Source organism: Cygnus atratus, chromosome 1, assembly GCF_013377495.2.
Source record: "Cygnus atratus isolate AKBS03 ecotype Queensland, Australia chromosome 1, CAtr_DNAZoo_HiC_assembly, whole genome shotgun sequence".
Taxonomy (NCBI): domain Eukaryota; kingdom Metazoa; phylum Chordata; class Aves; order Anseriformes; family Anatidae; genus Cygnus; species Cygnus atratus.
In genome coordinates this window covers 122222757-122242145 of record NC_066362.1, presented here as the reverse complement: position 1 = coordinate 122242145, position 19389 = coordinate 122222757, and the positions used below count along the sequence as shown (strand labels likewise).

At 35.2% G+C, this 19389-nt stretch overlaps 1 protein-coding gene across 1 annotated transcript in view; it reads left to right on the top strand.

The window, feature by feature from the left end:
- The window catches only part of IL1RAPL1 (interleukin 1 receptor accessory protein like 1), a 338817-nt gene extending 324395 nt beyond the window's left edge, over positions 1-14422 (top strand). Inside the window, exons 9-10 of the mRNA XM_050712265.1 lie at positions 12176-12346; positions 13704-14422. Of these exons, the coding sequence (XP_050568222.1) occupies positions 12176-12346; positions 13704-14422 (890 nt within the window). The remainder of the gene's footprint in view (positions 1-12175; positions 12347-13703) is intronic.
- Positions 14423-19389: the final 4967 nt, after the last annotated feature.

Here is a 19389-nt window from a genome sequence, read left to right as displayed (position 1 = left end):
AACAAAAAATGAATCCCTCAAGGATAGTATTCTGGGATTCAAAAGGAGGAAAAATAATATCCATACAGTTTGTTTTTTTCTGAGCAAATTTCATTGTTTAATAAGATAAAACATGGATTTTCCTTAGATGATCAATGCAAACACTCATAGTTTGGGTGCTTGGTTGTGGTAATACACCAAGAAAAATAACACTTGCAGATTCTCCAAAAAGAATACTACAGCTTCTACTGTATTCAATATACTAGCAACACGGATAAAACCTATCGTGCCAATGGATTTACAGCAGCTGGGCTTTTACTCTGTCTCTCTCACTTAAGCTCTTGCAGAAACAGGAAGACAGTGACAAAATGCCCCCACAGAAGACCTGGCTACAGTTTGTGTGGAAATAAATTGCAGACCTACATTCAGGTTCTTTCCTTTGGCTTTGCCTGTTACTGACAGGTTCAAAATGCTGAATTCTAAAATCTTCTTCTAACCTAACCTCCTGTAGTGCAACACCAAAACACCCATGTTCTATTCATAATTTACATTATGTTCTGGCATACTTCAGGATAGCACGTAGATAAGCAAACATCAAAATATCGTAGGCTTTTTTTGTGTGTGTGTTCACTATATTGTATCCAAAGAGGATTCAAAACGCTTTAAAAGCGAGGTCCAATTAAATTTTTCCGTTGAAAATCTCTTTTAAAATGCAGTGCTTCATTTCTTCTGTGATCAGAGAACAAACCCTTCAGGATGTCAAATCTCATCACAATTTCTTGTTCCTTTCCAAACCTTAGACAATAGTTTTTCCTCATACACATTTCTGTGTAGGCATGGGTAAATTGCGAGAAATATTTGAAAATGGAGTATTTAACCCTTACAGCTACCATAATTTATTACTTTCTCTAGTGTTCACATATGCTGATTTCTCATTTCTCTAATTTGTAGCTTTGAATTTCACATCTTCCCTCTCATCCCAGGGCATCTATTCTCCTGCTTTTTTCTCTCTCCGGCAAACACTTAATCTCAGCCTTGCCTTTATTTTCTCATGGGAATGTACACTGAAGCCTCCCCTTCCCACACTTTCTTTCCTTTCCTACTAAATTAGAACATAATCAAATCAACACAGAATACTGGAGTTCGGTTATTAAACTTCACCTCAAACATCTGACAGATCTCCCTGGGAGCTGGAACAGAGGAGCAAAAAAACTTCTCTGACCCATGGCAAAGCATTAGCTTTGTCACCTGCAGCTGTTTGGCATGACCTTGCTTCTCAGGGAGATAGTTCACACCTACCAGTTAGATGGTCAAAAACTCCCAAACCTGTTTTAGTGAAGAATTTCAATTCAAGATCTGCCTACAAACACAATGAAGATGATACCTTCAAACAAACATCCACTATTATTCTGAAAACAAAAAACAAAAACAAAAAAATCAAAAATAGATACTTCACTGGGAATTTCTGAGGGCTGATCATTGTTAAATACCAGGCAATCGTTTTAGGTTGAAGACTCTACCTTTGAAAGTTAATTTTAAAAAACTTTGTCCATAAATTGCACTTTAACTAACACATTATTAGTGAAAACAATTTTAAGAAGCGGTGATTTCTTATGTTTTGCTGTACATTGGGCTCTAATTAGAGTTTTATAACACATTTATCCTCTGAGACGTGTTTTAGCTGTTGTTTCTGTATTTTTATTTTCCAAGGATCTTCTCTGTCACCTTTCTCAGTTTTTAAATGAACTTAATCAATAAACTAACTATTGCACTTTAACTGACAGAGAAGAGTAAAAGTGCAAGAAAACATTTACAAGTACCTGGGATCAAGACACACGCTGACTTCGTTCTATCTTGCACTCTGGGATCTTAAAGCCTTTTTGTATCAGAAGAGAGATTAACACTGTATGGAAATCCATTCTTTGCCTACACAAAACATGAAATCCAGGCCCCCTAAAATCTATGGAAATTTTCCTAGGGTTTTACCCAGAACAACTTTCTACTTTGTGAGACAGCCTCTGCTCATCAAATCGTGTAAGGTTCAGTCCCCAAACAGGATAGCCGTGGTGGACAGACAGTAAGGGTGGAGAGGGGAGTCAGACAAGCAGCACCCTTGATAATGCTGCTTTGAAGTGGACAGGAGTCTCCAATTCACCACAACAGCTATTTTCAACCTTTTCTTGCTGTTTCAAAACATGAGAATTTCCAGTGGATGTTCAGATGTCTGTATGTTAGCTTTAAAATATGTTAAGAATAAACCCCAAAGTCTACAGATAATAGGTTGAAAACTACTTGACATGGTCTGATGGGCAAAATTACTCAAAATCATGAATTTACATGTATTTATATTCCAGATTCCAATTTCAGAAAAAAAGAGCACGTGGCATGGTAATCAGCAGAAACTGCCTGCAGGCACCAGTCCCTGCCATTTCTTAGGTGCATTAGTAACTATTTAAATTGATGAAAGTTTTTTTTTTTTTTCTGAAGGAATTAATAAGCAAAGTATGAACACTATCATAAGAAAGAAGAAAGTTTGCACTAAGAGGCTGGCATTAAAATAGATAAGAATACAAGCATTTAGAAATTAAAAAGAAGACTGAACAAATGTGCTGTGAATGCAGTTCTCCATTAAAATTTCATAAATATTACTTGTTACAGCTAGGCTGACAGGAAGCCAAGTTTCAAGCTTAACAACAACAACAACAAAACACATATAAATTGTAGTCAGCTGACAACTATTAAGTAAGAGCTTTGTTTGGCAGGTGATATGTCAAGCTTCAAAATGACCCTCCATACCTTTAGATCCCATCAGCCGTTTCTGCAGTGTTGGACAGGGGCTCTCCATGGTGTCTTTCATCTTATTCTTAACCTTCTTTGCAAAGGAAACGTGGGAGAATAGAGGGATGAAGGTCTCGGCCTCTGAACATGCCAGGGTTGGCACAAGGGAACCAGAGTTACTCTGGTTTCACTTTCAGTTCTCAACCCCCACCCCCACCCCAATTTGCCATTTCTGGAATAAAACAAAGTACTCCTAAAATGATTAAAATGTGTCACTGCTGAACTCTCTAAATGGAAATGTTCCTTGATTTTCATATATAATGCCTGTAATGGTTGTTTCTGGGTTATCCAGGTTGCACTCTCTTAAGAGATGAGTTTTATTGTTTACTGAGAGGTAGCAAATCAATACTCAGACTACGAGACTGACAAAACAATTTCTGCCTTGAAGTCCCCGATGCAAGTGGGACTCCTTACGTAATAGTGATTTTCATCCTTACCATTATTTAGCAGCAAGAGACTTTCAGGTTTCACAGACAGACCTATGGGATTGCGTAAATAATACCTTATTAACTGCACAAGTCAAGACAAGGTAAGACATACTTCTCTGTGGTTTCCTGGATTTCATCACAGTACACAGCAAAGAAAGACAATGCTTTGAGATTCTTAACACTTCAGTGTGACTTGGTTGCTAACTTTCCAATATAGCTTTTATCAGTGGCTTAGGCACCTGCCAAAGTACTTGTGTTATTGATTATGCTATGCAGGTATACCTAGCCTGAAATTAATGCTGAATTTAGTGACTTTGCAATTACAGAATCTTCCCTGGGGACCCATGGAATAAGTTTGCAATAGCAATCTCACCACGGTGTATGCATTCTTATTGGCTATTGGCAAATTGTGGCAATAAGAAATCCTACTCTATGAATATCAATTTCAAATTCTATTAAAGCCACCTTTAGAGAAAAAAAATGCAGCTTTCATCTTTCCAAATATTACTGGCTACAAAACAGGGATTTTCTTTTTATTTAATTATAATTTTATTGTTGGAGAATTGCTTATGCTAACTCTTTTTGTTTATTTATTTACATCTGAAAAGCAATTCAAACAATAAAATCTCAATTTGTCTCCTCTGAGTATGGGTTTTTCTAGTTTCCTTGAAACTTACTAATTCAAAGAAAAGATCCTGCTTTTTTCTCTCTCCCTATTTTATAGCATAGAAAGCATAATAATAATAATAAACTACAAAAATAATTTTTAAAACAGTATTATCACCCAGAACTTCCTTATATTTCAAACTAAAAGGCTGCTATAGATTAGAGTCCAGAAGTAAAGCAGAAAGAAAACAGATTGTACTGTCTGAAGACAGGTATCTCCTGTTCCTCAGCCAGCAGCTTTATCAAATAGCTCTAAGCTTTGAAGTTTGTTTGTTTGCTTTTTTTGTTTTGTTTTGTTTTAGTCTGTTTTTTGTTTTTGTTTTTGTTTAGTCATAGGCCAGACATTAGCACCCAATTTCAAGAATTCCAGATTGAAAGCCTGTTTCCAAGCTGTTTCCCCCTTGAGTTTTGTTTATACCTACGATGACTTCTTTAAATTTTTGATTTTGCTCAAATCAAGGCTATCTCAGCTCCAGTTTTCAAAATAACCCCATGATAAATTATAAGAACTATCATTAGAGATTATCAAAACTAAAGAACATACATAAACTCGAGCATGTATTTTATATAAGTTACTATCTCTTTTATTGAATTAGGACCATAACAAGCAGTCACTACTTGACACTTTGTTAATTTAAGAAATTTCTTTGGTACAGAAAAAAATATATATTCCTTCATTTTCAGAGTTTATATGACACTTTATTATTTATTTTCTCATTTTTTAAATAAGAGCTAGTCTTTCATAGATAACTACTATGTTATGCTATGACTGCTTGCTAGGTAGTTAACATTCATTCTTTCATACCTTATTACTAATAATGTTTTTCTCAGTTTTGTGTCATACCAGAAAATAAATCATACCAACCAAATATGAATTACCTTCTATCATCATATTTTAATTTTCATTAGTGTTAAAATTCTCAGATTATTATAAATACTGTGTTTTCATGTCAAAAGCAACTATTGAGATTAATGCTGCACCAACTTTTAATATTAAAAGTAGAATTGCTTCAATAGTAGGATTTAATAATTTAATTTAAACTTCCTTACTAATGAGAATGACTGAGAAACATTAGAGAAGTCCTTTTCATTTAATTACAAATATAAAATCAGAGAAGCAAGAGGAAAAAATTGCCATTAATAATAAATTATTCAGTTTAAATAAGTAATAATCAATCAATATATATATATATTTTAGAATTTTTAGTTGAAATTTTAGAAAAACAAGCAAAATATAGCTTACAGATATTTTTATTTTTTAATACTTGAAATCATATCAATGTATTATTTTTTATCTGTGGAATCACTCAAGGAATGTCAGATGCAGCACTGATATCTTTGCATTTTCATAATTTACTTTTTTTTATGAAAACCACTAAAATTTCGTGTTTAATTTTTTCTTATGTTCTTTAAGCTCAGTATGACTTAACAAATTGATAGGAAGGGAAAAAAATAAAATCACACAAAAAAAATAAAAACACCAAAAAAAGCCCCAAATACATGCCTACATGCCCTATGCCTTAATAGTATTATAAATATGCCTGCTACAGATAAAGGGCATTTTTATTTTTCTTGTTCTATGGTGTGCTGAGAATACTCATGAACCTTTTTAGAACTGATTAGACATCTTTAACCTTTTTCCAAGTGTTGTGTTTACAAAACCTCTCTCCAATTCACCATTGTCCACTTCAGAGAAGGATCTGGACTATCATTAGGTATACTACATTTAACAGGTCCTTCACCGTGGGAATGCTAGTGTTGGCAGGTTTAAATTTTCATTATCAATAAAAAGCAAAAAATAAAAACAAAAAAGTAGGTGAGCTTCATAACCAACAGTAAATAGTGTGAGGAAAAACAAAAACATTTTGAAAAACTTTTAATGATTTGGGTTTTTTAATCAGCTAAGAATTGGGATTATATTTTTCATTATTCTGAGGGTAAAAAATGTTATTGCAATGTGAACATTAAATGTTTCAAATAATGAAACTTGTACAGATTATCTAATGCCTTGTGTTATAATTTTGAAGAAACTACACTCTCCATGAAATTCTGAAAGCTCACCAATTTACAACTCTTGCTGAACACAGTATATTTGCAAGGAGGAAAGCCTCCTGCATCAGCCTCCTGCCAGTTCTCTGCAGGACTGGGAGAATCCATTCTGTCATTTCTAAGAACCCCACCTGAAACTCTTTGATAAATCAGTACATTGCTCCCAAACTCAACCGATGAGTATGCTGACACATGCTCTGGCAAAGGAGGGGATTCTGCCATCCAGCTCCCATTGATTTATAAAGGGAAGATATGGGAAAGTCAGAAGTGTCTACTACTATTCCTCATCACAGAGCAGTCCACACATGGTCAGCTCCCTTCAGAGCGCTGGGTATTTCTGAATTCAGTGCTAATCACTCTGGAGGATTTCAGGTCACTCAGAGTCATGAGCTGACCCTGGTGTGTAGGTTTACAATTTCATTAAAATAAGTTTCAGATCTAGCAACACTATGAGAAATCACATTGTACGTTTCCTTTTATTTTGATCTATTAGTCTGTCTTGTGCTAAAACATATTATGCGAGATGAAAATCAGACTTTGTCATCTGTTTGAACATAGCTGATAAGAAAAAAAAAAAGATCTAGGGAGATACTTTTCTATTTTTAATTTTTCATCCACATATAGTGTTCTTCTGTCCCCTATTAGCAGAAATAGCTGCAATGTTTAAGGTTTAATAAACCCTCAAAGGCCCAAACTTCTTGCTCCTTGGAGTGCAAAATGCAAATCATTAGAAAACATGTACATGTATAATAAAAATTTTAAGTTAAATCTGTCTGCTGGTCCCTGTAGAAGAGGAACTTCTATCTATCCTTCTGTAGGCACCAGTTTACCATTTTTTCATGTATAACTGTTAAAAAAGAATGCATACAGATAAGTACTTAGATATCTGATAGCGATTTATTTGCCCAAAGATCCCATTTTCATGTGACAAAGTAGATGCATATGGAGTCTGAGTTTCATTTTATGCTTACATCGAGCCTTTAAATGACTGCTTCTGAACACACCCTTGGAATAACAAGCAGAGTTTACAGCTTCATCCCCTAAAAGTTTTTATCACTTCTGCAGGATTAACACTGAAGAAAGTTACAGGAAATGTGACCATTTCTATGTTTGGATGATTGCTGAAAGAATGGATAGTGTTAAAGAATTCATGTTTCATTGATGTGTCAGGTGTTTTGGATAAAATCCTGGTCCAATGAACTAAATAGTTTTTATATGTTCTTAATGGAGCTCGTAAATTCACCCTAAATGTTTATCTCTAAGAGAAAGGCAAACAACTTTCTCTGACATGTGGTTGAGTTTAGCTCCAAGAACATTATTCAATGCCCTTACTTTCAACTCCATACAACAGTTAAAATGCTATGGTGAAGTTTGTAATTCATGGTCTGTTTTGACCAGAGCCTTACAGTACCTGTGGTTATGGGTTGACTAAAACAGTTGTGGACTGAATGTATCATACCTGGAGCACAGGCCATGCTTGACACCTTTGTGCTACACTAATCCAGAGCTTCCAGGTGCTCTCATGATTGTTTACAATACACAATTGATTTTATTTTTTATTTTTGTATTTTATTTATTTTTATTAAGTCTTGATGAATTTGGCTGTGCAAGGTATGCTTTATGTTTCCTTTCAATCTTTTTGGTTAATGGATACAACAAAGCTTCACAGAAATGAAGGCTGTTGAGCTGAAGAGCTCCATCCTAGTTGTATACTTGATAGGGAGCAGAAAACATCTATAACCACATAACTGGATAGGATTATTTTTCCATTCACAAGGAATGAAAAGAGGAATCAAACTTCTTCCCATCTACAGCAAAATGTTTCAAAGTATTGCCATTGTGTGATATTTTATATCATACTCAGATGTGTTTACTGAATTAAAGGACAGCTATTACATAAAACAGCTCTGCAAAGTACCTGGAGGTAATGCAAGAAGAACCTATACTGATACGTTTCCGTAAATATATATAGATATATATATATATCCTGAAATAGTTAAGGAAAGAAATGTGCTTTCAAGTACAAAAGTATATGTTGAAAATTGCTCAAAATCTCCATGAGACAGAAAAAAGTTTCAGATTAAATGATCAAAATCCTGCATTTGGTAATTAGCAGGTATTTTTCTACCTAAGTGTGGGAGGAAACAAGTAGTGGGTAACTATATTGCAGTTTATTGCTAAAGCACAGGAGCCTGACAGAAACAAATCTTTGAAATGCCATAATAAAACAAATCTTTGATGTGCCATACATAAAGTCAAAGTACAGTAGCAGTCAATCACATTTTCATTCAGAGGATGCTTGGACTGAAGACTTAATTGTTTGCTGATGAGGGGAAATGAGGAAATTCTCATCGTAAAATAAAAGTTTTGGATGTCACTAAAGCTTTCTTTGTTTTGCTTTTCTTTTCTTTGCCTTTGTTTTCTAAAACTGAATATTTGTTCCAGCCAGTATATGAACTGATTGTGTACTCAAATCTAGGAGCATTTAGTTATTACCGTATGACACAATAGTATAAGTAATAATATCGACTCTTTTGTGACTTGATTAGGAGCAGATCAGGATTTTTCTGATTAAGTTTGTTGGTTTTGTTGTTTATTTTGGTTTTGGCTTTGTTCTTTTGTTGTTGTTTTGTTTTTTTGTTTGCTTTTGATTTTTTGTTGTTTGTTTTGTTATTTTTTGTTATTTGGAAAAGGAAGATATGCTAAGACCAAACATTTTCATGTGGTAAATATCTGTTCCAGTGAACAGTCAAGAAAACACAAAGCTGTGATAGATTTCCTGCATGCTTGCTCAGAGTCTAAGGACTCCTGGATACATTACTGAAATGAAGGTCTACATGGGAAACAACCCAAGAGCAAAAGGTTTACAGAACCTCCTGCTTCCTTGTGACGTGGCCAAAAGACTAGCAAGATGTGAGCCCCAGCTGCCAGACTTTGACTCTTCTTTGAGGAGAGGAGAGTGTCTTTGAGGACACTTCTTTGAGGAGAGGAGAGGAAAAAGAAAAGAAAAAAGAAAAGAAAAGAAAAGAGAAGAGAAGAGAGGAGAGGAGAGGAGAGGAAAGGAAAGGAAAGGAAAGGAAAGGAAAGGAAAGGAAAGGAAAGGAAAGGAAAGGAAAGGAAAGGAAAGGAAAGGAAAGGAAAGGAAAGGAAAGGAAAGGAAAGGAGAGGAAAGGAAAGGAGAGGAAAGGAAAGGAGAGGAAAGGAAAGGAGAGGAAAAGAAAGGAGAGGAAAAGAAAGGAGAGGAAAAGAAAGGAGAGGAAAAGAGAGGAAAAGAAAAAAGAAAAAAGAAAAGAAAAGAAAAGAAAAGAAAAGAAAAGAAAAGAAAAGAAAAGAAAAGAAAAGAAAAGAAAAGAAAAAAGGGAAGGGAAGAGAAAAGAGAAGAGAAGAGAAAGGAAAGGAAAAGAGAAAAGAAAAGAAAAGAAAAAAGAAAAGAAAAGAAAAGAAAAGAAAAGAAAAGAAGAAAAGAAAAGAAAAATAAAGAAAAGCAAAGAAGAAAAAAAAGAAAAGCAAGGAAGAAAAAAAGAAAAGAAAAGAAAAGAAAAGAAAAGGAAAGAAAAGGAAAGAAAAGGAAAGAAAAAAGAAAAAGAAGAAATTAAGATCAGAAATATTCTTTAGTATGCCAGCATTAGTCCCAGTCATTAGAATCAGAAATAGGTGGAGCTTTTTAACTGAGTAGAAACACTGTCCGGGAGGTCACCTACTCTGTGTTTAAAAACCTCCCTGGAGGTAGGAGATTTTGATAATTTTAAGAGTCCTCCATTTTTTCATTACAACTTAAATTCTATATTTTTGACTATCAATAACAGTTAGGGAAAATAATAAATAATGATATTGATATTTGACAACATCACAGATATGATAGCTTCTGACGGCTCCACAGCTATCTGCCTGTTGTAGTCCATAAAATGTTTCAAAGAGTTGGCAATGTAACCTCCCTGCCCCCCTCAAAAAAAAAAATGTGTAAGGTATCATACTCTGTATCCCAGGCACCTCACATTTTGAGAACTGTTTGCACCTCACATTTTGAGAACTATTTTTACTACTTTTCATCAGAGTTAAAAATAACTGACAGATGGGGAGTATAATAGCTCAGGGAAACCACTGCGCGAATGCATCTAACAGTTTCCCAAACTGGATTCACATCTAGCTGTACTGGAGTTTGAATAAATTCATGATTGCCTGAACCCATCTGTGTACACATACCCTAGATCCTGGTCACTCATAGCTTTTGACACAAATGCTATTAAAACTAGGGAACTAGGATAGAAAGAAATGTTCCCTGCAATCATGGATAATGTACTTGTAGTAAGTGGGAATGCTGGGTCCTCCATGGTATAAAAGATATATATTTCAAATAAAGGCATTAATGTGATATTTACATATGCAAGAAAATTGTGGCATAGTGCGAATAATTTTCCTTCCAATTAAGAATTGTCTTAACAGACAATGTCCTGAAGCCTTTAAAAGAGTTTGAACACTGCTTTCTTATGATTCATCCCTTTGAGAAATGATATATTCTCATCTTTATTCAAAGATTTCCAGTGGACCAATGCTGCTCTAAGGCATGTAATATGTTTATGACCATTACTAATGAGATAAAAGAAAATGGCATTACACATCATCATTTTGTCAGTTGTAGTGATTTCCCCATATATTTCCTGACCTTTCTGTGTGTTAACGTGGTTGTTGGGTTAGAACTATTCTAATGCAGAACTGGAATCTGCTCTGTAATCTCCCTGTAGTTCATATTTGATCTATATGGTGTTCTTTCAAGGCATTGTCAGAGGCATTAGGTTCTCGTTTATCATGAAGGATCATGGTTTCACAAGTACTGAAATAATGGAATAATAGAACCAAAGAAGACATTTCTTCTCTTTCATTTCTGTTGTTGTTGTTTTGTGATATTTTATTTTACTTTATTTATTTATTGTGAACATAGCAATCCAATAGATAATTTAACACAAAATGAGTGTAGGAGACAAAATGAATCACACACTTTTTTTATCAGATTTGAAAGTTTGAAAGAAGTTCAACTATTTTAATTTTGTCATCTGCAAATAGTTATGAAAACAGTATGAATTGTTCCTTGGAAGAAGGAGTGGACCATCCAAGATTAGCACCTGTTCTTTAACTTTACTTTGCACCCCTCCTGCATTCAACAGGTTTTTCCAAATAGGGCAACCAGAGTACAAAAAGGTGTAAAATCACAAAAGGACTAACTGAGTAAATAACTGAAGTCAACACTGAATGAATATAATACTTATGACACAGAGTAGAGTATTCAATCAGGTATCTTTTACAAGCAATTGATATTCTCGGCAGCCTGTGCATAATGTTGTCAAAAGAGTTAGAAGGATGTTAACATTTCATTACTCTTGCCATTGATTTTTTTTCTGCTTTCTTCACAACAAAAGTCAAAACATGACCTCTTATTCCACTGAATTAGTTCCAGAGCACTTGGCATTATTGACCTCCTAATGAAAATTAATGATGAAAATTTGATTCAGTCTTTCAAGTAGGCACACCAAGCACATTTAAGAAACAGGCATGTTTATTCATCTTATTAAAATGAAATAACATGCTGTTAAATACTAAAATGTACATTAATGTTGCGTTTAATTTACATATTTAAGCACACTGAATTCAATAGATTTAAACTGCATTTTCAGGATCTGATGTTACATAGATCTAAGCTTGACAATAATCTCAGACCTGAAAAGCCGGTGAGAGTTACGACTAAATCTACACATATTCTTAAAATATTTTGAGCCTTAAATTTGTAGTGAAAATTTGGCAAGACCAATTTTTTCTTTTTTACTATGCAACAGAGACAATACTTTATGAGCTTACCTATTTCCATGCCTTTCTTTTCCATTTTAAAGCTTGAAATTCTTTTCAGTGACTTTTCTTCTGTGCTCACAAGCTGCCACCACACAGCTGAGTGAATTTCCTTCATACAGAGCCTTACACAAATAATTAAGCACACACTGACTTCAGTGTATGGGTATGGGTTCTCCTTCTTTGCATCCATGTAATAAGGATTAATTGCAGTGGGTGAAATATGAAAGGTGAATGGTTTCATAACTGGAGATTGAGTGAAAGCTTGCTATTTTATCTAAACAATTTGCTGTTCCTGGGCAATTCTCCCAGGAATAATTCCTGGGCAATTATCTAGGAACAGTGAAAAATCTTATTTTCTCCCTCTATTTCTTTAGACAATAAAGACTATGATGCATATCTATCCTATACCAAAGTGGATCCTGACCAGTGGAATCAAGAAACCGGAGAAGAAGAAAGATTTGCTCTTGAGATCTTACCAGATATGCTTGAAAAGCATTATGGATACAAGTTGTTCATACCAGACAGAGATTTAATTCCCACAGGAAGTAAGACATGTCTTTATGCTTGTGTATTTCCTAAACAGCAAATTAAGTGATTCTATATATAATTTTAGTATCGTTTCTATGCTTACTGCTTCAGAATGTCATCTTTCCTCCATCATCTTAGGGAATAATGAAGATAAACCACCAAACATGTTTAATGTGCATTTCCCAGATAAGAGGATTGCATTTTAATAATTGTATTATATTTATTGAAGGTGAGACAATGCAGAAAGGACATGCCTATATAATGGAAATGAATTATATTAATAATATTTCACAGATTCTTGGAGAGCCTGCACAGATAGGGTTGAGAAAAGAAGTCTTTATTTTCTGTTCCTGAGTGTTTTCCTGGAAAGATATCCATGACTTTAATTCAAAAGTAAATAAATATATAAATAAATATTGGTATGCATGTATTCCAGAAATTAAGACAGGAAGAAAAAAAAAATTGTGTTTGGACTGAGGCAAGGCTTGAGTAATGATACCCGCAACAGAGCAACGAAGTGAATTCTGGTAGTGCCCACTGAAGATAAATGTGTAGTGGAGGCACTGGAGTATTCTTGGAGATTGAAAATGAGAATAGATTCCAATTGATATAAGTAGATCTTTTTCCTATATCTTTCACAAATTCCAATCTCTTCAGTAATGTTTTGTAAACTGTAGTAGCATTCTTTGTAACTTCAGTATAGCCATTTAGAAAGTTATCAAGTTCAATATATTTTATTGTACTTATATTTATAAGAAAGGATGCTTGGTATAAGCAAAGCACAACTTTAAACATAATCAGATGGATATTTTCAAATCTACAACATCCGAAACATTAATTTATGGGAGACAGCTCTGTTTCTGTGAATGCATGTAGTGAGAGCATAAAAGGAAAAAAAGAATCTAACCCAATTGTATCATTTGAGTATCATTTGAATTTGAGACTGAGCCAACAAAGCACATAGTTTCTGCTCTGTTTCCTACCTGGGTGACTTCTCCTTTTTAAAGAATAAAATGATGATGGATGCACTTCTTCCAGTAAAGATATAGTTTCAAAATGACAGTTCATGCACAGACCTTACCAAACCATAGCACAAAGGAGAATAAATGTTTCACTGAATCACAGAATAGTTCAGGTTGGAAAGGATTTCTGGAGGTCATTTGGTCCAACTCTCTTGTTCAAGCAGGGTCACCCAGACCAGGTTGCCCAAGACCAAGTCCTGGCAAGCAAACCTGACCTGTCTGAAGGTGATGTTTTTGCAGAGTTCAGTGAATTCTTCTGGGAGCAGGGAGTTTACATCTGTTTTTTCTCCACAGTCTATGGGAATGGAGTATTTTCTTGGCTTGATTTTTGAGTAATTGTCTTATTTTGTAGCCTACATTGAAGACGTGGCAAGATGTGTAGACCAAAGCAAACGACTGATCATCGTCATGACTCCGAATTATGTTGTAAGAAGAGGCTGGAGCATCTTTGAACTGGAAACAAGGCTTCGAAACATGTTAGTCACTGGTGAAATCAAAGTGATACTGATCGAATGCAGTGAACTGCGAGGAGTTATGAACTACCAGGAAGTTGAGGCCCTGAAACATACCATCAAGCTCCTCACTGTCATTAAATGGCACGGACCAAAATGCAACAAGCTAAATTCCAAGTTCTGGAAACGTTTACAGTATGAAATGCCTTTTAAGAGGACTGAACCCATCACGCATGAGCAGGTTTTAGATGTCAGTGAGCAGGGGCCCTTTGGGGAACTGCAGACAGTCTCCGCAATTTCAATGGCTGCTGCCACCTCCACTGCTCTTGCCACTGCCCATCCAGATCTGCGCTCCACCTTTCACAACACATATCACTCACAGATGCGCCAGAAACACTATTATAGAAGCTATGAATACGATGTACCTCCTACTGGCACCCTGCCGCTTACCTCAATAGGTAACCAGCATACCTACTGCAACATCCCTATGACACTTATAAACGGGCAGCGGCCACAGACAAAAACTAACAGGGAGCAGAATCCAGAAGCAGCTCACACAAACAGTGCGATACTGCCCCTCTTGCCACGGGAGACCAGTATATCAAGTGTCATTTGGTGACAGAAATGCAAGGGGCTATCCACCCCTCGAGTAGGAGCTGAGTCTGCAGTCTGGTGCCTGGAACTACATCCTCGATTGCTGCTGTTAAACATGCATTACAATCGATAACATACGAGGAAAAACAGGGTCTTGTACATATGTTTTTTGCAATTTCTTTGTAGCATTGGTCTTCCTGTTTTACCCATGTCTCTTCCCATTCACATTTTCAACTTTGTTTTATATGTCATTGGAATTTGTATATTTACATTTTTTTAAATGAAGAGACTGCTGTATAGATAGGAAACTTTTTTGCTTCATTAGTATAGTTTTAGACTTTGTTTGTTTGTTTTTAACCTCTCTTGGGAATGCTTGGACAAAGCTGTGTTGGTATCAGAATCGCCATCCATTTTGTTGGCCTGTCTAGCCTGATTCCTGAATGCCATGCCTGCTGCAGTTCACCTGTTTTGGAGAATATTTCTTCTTAGAAGGATCCCATCCCTCACTGAGAGCTCTGGTTTCATTTCTCCTCTTGTAACATGCACTGCATCTTCCCTGCCCTTAGTATGGTCCCATTTGGGGTACCGCAGTCTGATCATCTAACATTTAACTTGGTAGAAACCTGTCAAGCAAGAGAATATACCCAATCTGTATCAGTTGCTTCACAGTACTCACTACAAAGTGTGTAGAAAATAGAGATGGTTTGGTTTTTGTTTTCTTGTTTGTTTGCTTTTTGTTGTTATTGTTGTTTTTTGTTTTGTTTTAAGAATGAGTCAATTGTACCCCTTTTATAAATATAAAAGCAAACCTTATTTTTAACACTTCCTGGAAAAGTATTAATATGGCTGTGGATTTTATTTTTAAGCATTCGACTTTTTCTTTTCCCCTTTTCAAAATCCTGCAAATAAGATCATTCGCAGCCTTCAGGCAAGTAAGACAAATGAGACAATAGTCATTGAAGTGCAGTGAGTCCTGCTGGTATTTACAATGATGATTTCCAAACCAAAGGGGAATAAAAAGGCAGTATCATATGTTTGTCACTTTGTTTTAAAGTGTTATTTTCTGAAAAAGTAAGAGCAAAGCATTATTTTGCTGTCGATTGCAGAGTCCCCTTGTATTTTAATGTTTAAAAAATGTATTTGCTTTAAAATGATATATTCTAGATTAAGAAATATTCTTTCATTTGGTTTTAGCTTGTAACAATAAGTAAAACTTAATTACAACATGATTTCAGTTAAGTACTCAGGCAGAAAAAAAAAAAAAGAAAACCGACAAATATCATTGTTTTCAGAATAAACTTTATTTATACAAAATTAATATTTAAATCAGACCTGGAAGTATTAAAACACTTTATTCACTTTAATGATTAAATAAATTAGTTTTATTTTTTATGTATGATTCTATCTTTGAGGAGTTGCAAATAATGTGTGTACCATGGCTTCAAGAAAAGAAACAAGCCACTATGTTTACATCTGGACATTTTTAAGACAAATGAAATACGCATCTTACTTATACTTCTGTTTTAAATAATGGAAAAGTCCTTTCTGGTTTGAAAAGCAGCATGGAGCACTGTCATAGTGGTATGAGTTATTTGGGCCAAGCTCTCTGTTAGTCTCTGCTAAAAGAAACAGAGGAGCTGGGGCAGAGTGCAGCACTCTCATATAGTCATGGGTTTGATTGACTCTGGCAGAATTGTAACTGGTATCCTCACAGACAGACCTTATAGTCTATTTCTGCAATTAATTAGCTTTGGGTATTTTTATGGTAGCTGACTGATACTGGCCAATATAATGGATTTGTGGTGGTTGTTCATCCTAATCATCTCAAGGAGAAAAGTACAGCTTATAATATTTTGGTCTTTCTTAATGAGAAGTGATGAGTAGAGAGCAGGTAAGCTGCAGTTTGGGGGATGTTTGTGGAAGTAATCCAGAACTGACAGTGTGGGAGGAAGTAGCTATGATCCTGTTGTGAAAGTCAAGAAATCTCAGTATCTGCATAACAAGCTAATAGAGCTTTGGGATGTGCGCTGCTTCTGTTTGCTCTAAAATGTTCATTTCTCTGACAAGTTGCTTAAGTCCTTTTCTACAATCTGTTCTTTATCATGGTATTTCCCACTGCACATGTGCCAAATGTCCACAGAATGGAAACAAAGCTGCCAGCCCCGATAAAAATTTAAGACAGCTTTGCACATTTGGTTATTTTCATAATTTAAGAAAGCTATTATTCATTTGTTCTTATGGACACCTGACAGACATCGATGACATTTTTCTTCATTCAGGTGAATGCCAAATACCCCAGTACCCTCCAAAAGCAGTGCATTACTTTTTTTTTTTTTTTTTTACTTTTTTTTTTTTCCCTTTTCTCTGCCTTTTACATGTCCTGGGGTAAGGACTGGAATGTGGAATAAATGTAGAATGTAACTATCTGACCAGAGTCACATTTAGGCAGCATTAGATAGGTGCTTCCTTAGCCACATGGAGAGTACTTTTCTGTTCTATTTTATGTAGATTTAAGCACTTTGAATAGCACGATTCAGGGACTGGTGGATACCATTTGATATTCATACTACTTAAAAAAAAAAAAAATCTTATAATGTTTTGTCATAATATTAAACAAAAGACAAACAAAACAAAATAAAATAAAATAAATGAGGGAGCTATCTATGGCTTTAGAGACATTCCTCCTTAGTATTACTCCTCTGTGAACAGCTTTGTGTGAGAAACAGTGAAGGAAATTCTTGTGTGTCACATGCTCTATGTTTGACAAAAATTTGTGTTGGAACACAAAATAAAATGAGGGGAAAAGAAACAACAACTCATTGCCCTAGTGCTTAGGCTCTATTTTTTATTGGTAAAGATGTTCCAGTTTTGGCAATGCAGCCTGAAATGTGCTAGCAATAGCCACATGTAAGGTTTAGCCATAAACAAACAGCACTTTATTTTTAAAACTGCACAGTGTGATGGTTGGAAAAACTTACTCTGCCTGGTCAATAACTTCGGGTCTGCGTATGGATTCTATGCATGTGTTACCCAAGTGTGGTGCTTTGTCTTTATAAGGCTCTCTCTTATCAGGGTAATCCTTGATGTAAAACTAAAGGACTGTATTGCACAACCTATGGAAAATCAGTGCATAGGTTCTCCTGGCAGTACATGTAGCTGGACATAAATGGAGTTCTGTATGGAAGGCTGATAATTATTCTGAAGGCAAAGTGCATTGCTGGGTCTGATTCTGTTCACAGTTGCAGAAATATGACTTGAGAATAAATCTAATAAAGCTGAATGAGTGTAAGATGGATTTGTGTGAGAAGGAAATTGGAAAAGTAAAGAGAAAAGGGTTTCATATTTGCTGGCTGTGACAAACTAAAATCTTGGCCACAAGGAAAGCAGCAGCAAAATATCCTGTGAATTTTAGTAGGGATCCAGTCCTCACCTGGCAGCCAACATCAAACACTTCAAATGTGATCTGGTTCAGAGCTAAGTACAGTTAGCCTTATATGAAAACTAAGATATTTCTATTACTGCACAGCTGTGAAAATCACGTGTATGTTACATAATGGGTGATAATCAGCTTCAAAATAAATAGAAAGACCGTTATACCTGCCTGATTAAAATTTTCAAAGTTTTACTTGAATATTGTCCATTAATGACACATTTAAATTATAGATACAATAATGAGAATTGGGGAAAACAGGCAGGTAAACAGGCTTCTTTTGTTCTTAAACTTTAAAAAAAAAAAAAATCAAGCTTAAGGAAACTTTAATTAAAGTCCAAAAAGGAAAAAAATGGATCGGTAAAGTACACTAAAAAATAGGATAAAGGCCAATGGAGAATAAAAGTCAAAACACTCATTTGTTTCTTTACTTTTTTCTTTTTTCTTTTTTTTTTTTTTTTCCTGTCGTGCAATGCTTTGTACTCTGGCTGACCTACTGGCTTTTCTGGGGCCCATCCAGAGAGATCAGCAACACAAATATATCCCATGTGTCTAATATACTTCTGAATTTTGTACTTGCCAGTAGTCTAGCACAGAGAGTTTCTGGTGCATCTGCTATCGTCATGATATAGAGGATGGCAGAAATCTGTTAGTGCTAAAAAAAAAAAAAAAATCTCTGTAACAGGCTTAGTTTATTATCCAGAGTAGCTATATCCCCTCACACATGCCCTGTATCTTATTTGCCATTATTACAACACTTTTTTCCTAGCCCATTTCTTATATGAGCAAGAGATTAATTTGGTTGGAATCAGAAAAATGTAAGCAATTTCATCGCAACGATTCAGCTTGTATAATGACTACTTTTCTATCAATTACAGTTCTTCACCTCCTAAATAACCCACTGACTGGAGGTTGGAGAATGGACATTTGAGACATTGTCTGTCATTTGAGATTCATTAGAGGTGGTTGTACACTTGATTTAGCAGCAATACCAAGCTGTCACTTATGATGTCATTTTGCTGAGCTCTTTCCCATCAACTCTGGCTACAACCTCAAAGAAGATGTGCTGGCAGCATCACTTTCCTCCAGCTTGCCTTTGATTGATGGTCCAGAACTTGGAGCTGTTGCCCTGGGGAGTAAATTTGATAGAAATGTTTCTGCTATCAAGAGTTTTCCTACACTTTTTTTTGTTTAAATTCTATTTGAGACAAAGTCTGATCTTTGCTCTGCATTAATAAGCTCTGTGGGTGGGAGGTCAAGAGTCTACTGAATTATCTAGTAGTCAGAACAGAAATTACAAAGGCAGGCCTGACACATTGTTTGAAAAATGTTTAAATTTTGCAGCTAATCAGATTATTAATAAGTACATTGAGACTTAGAGTTGATGAAAAAAAAAAAAAGTGTCCCTTTTGATATTACAACCAGACTCATTCCAAGAGCATCCTTACATGAAAAAGCCAATACCTTAAATAATGTAATTTCAGAAGCATTCAGTAATCAATGGAAATATTTTTATTTTGGTGGATTATGAGTAATATGATTCTCTAGGACCTAAATGGTAT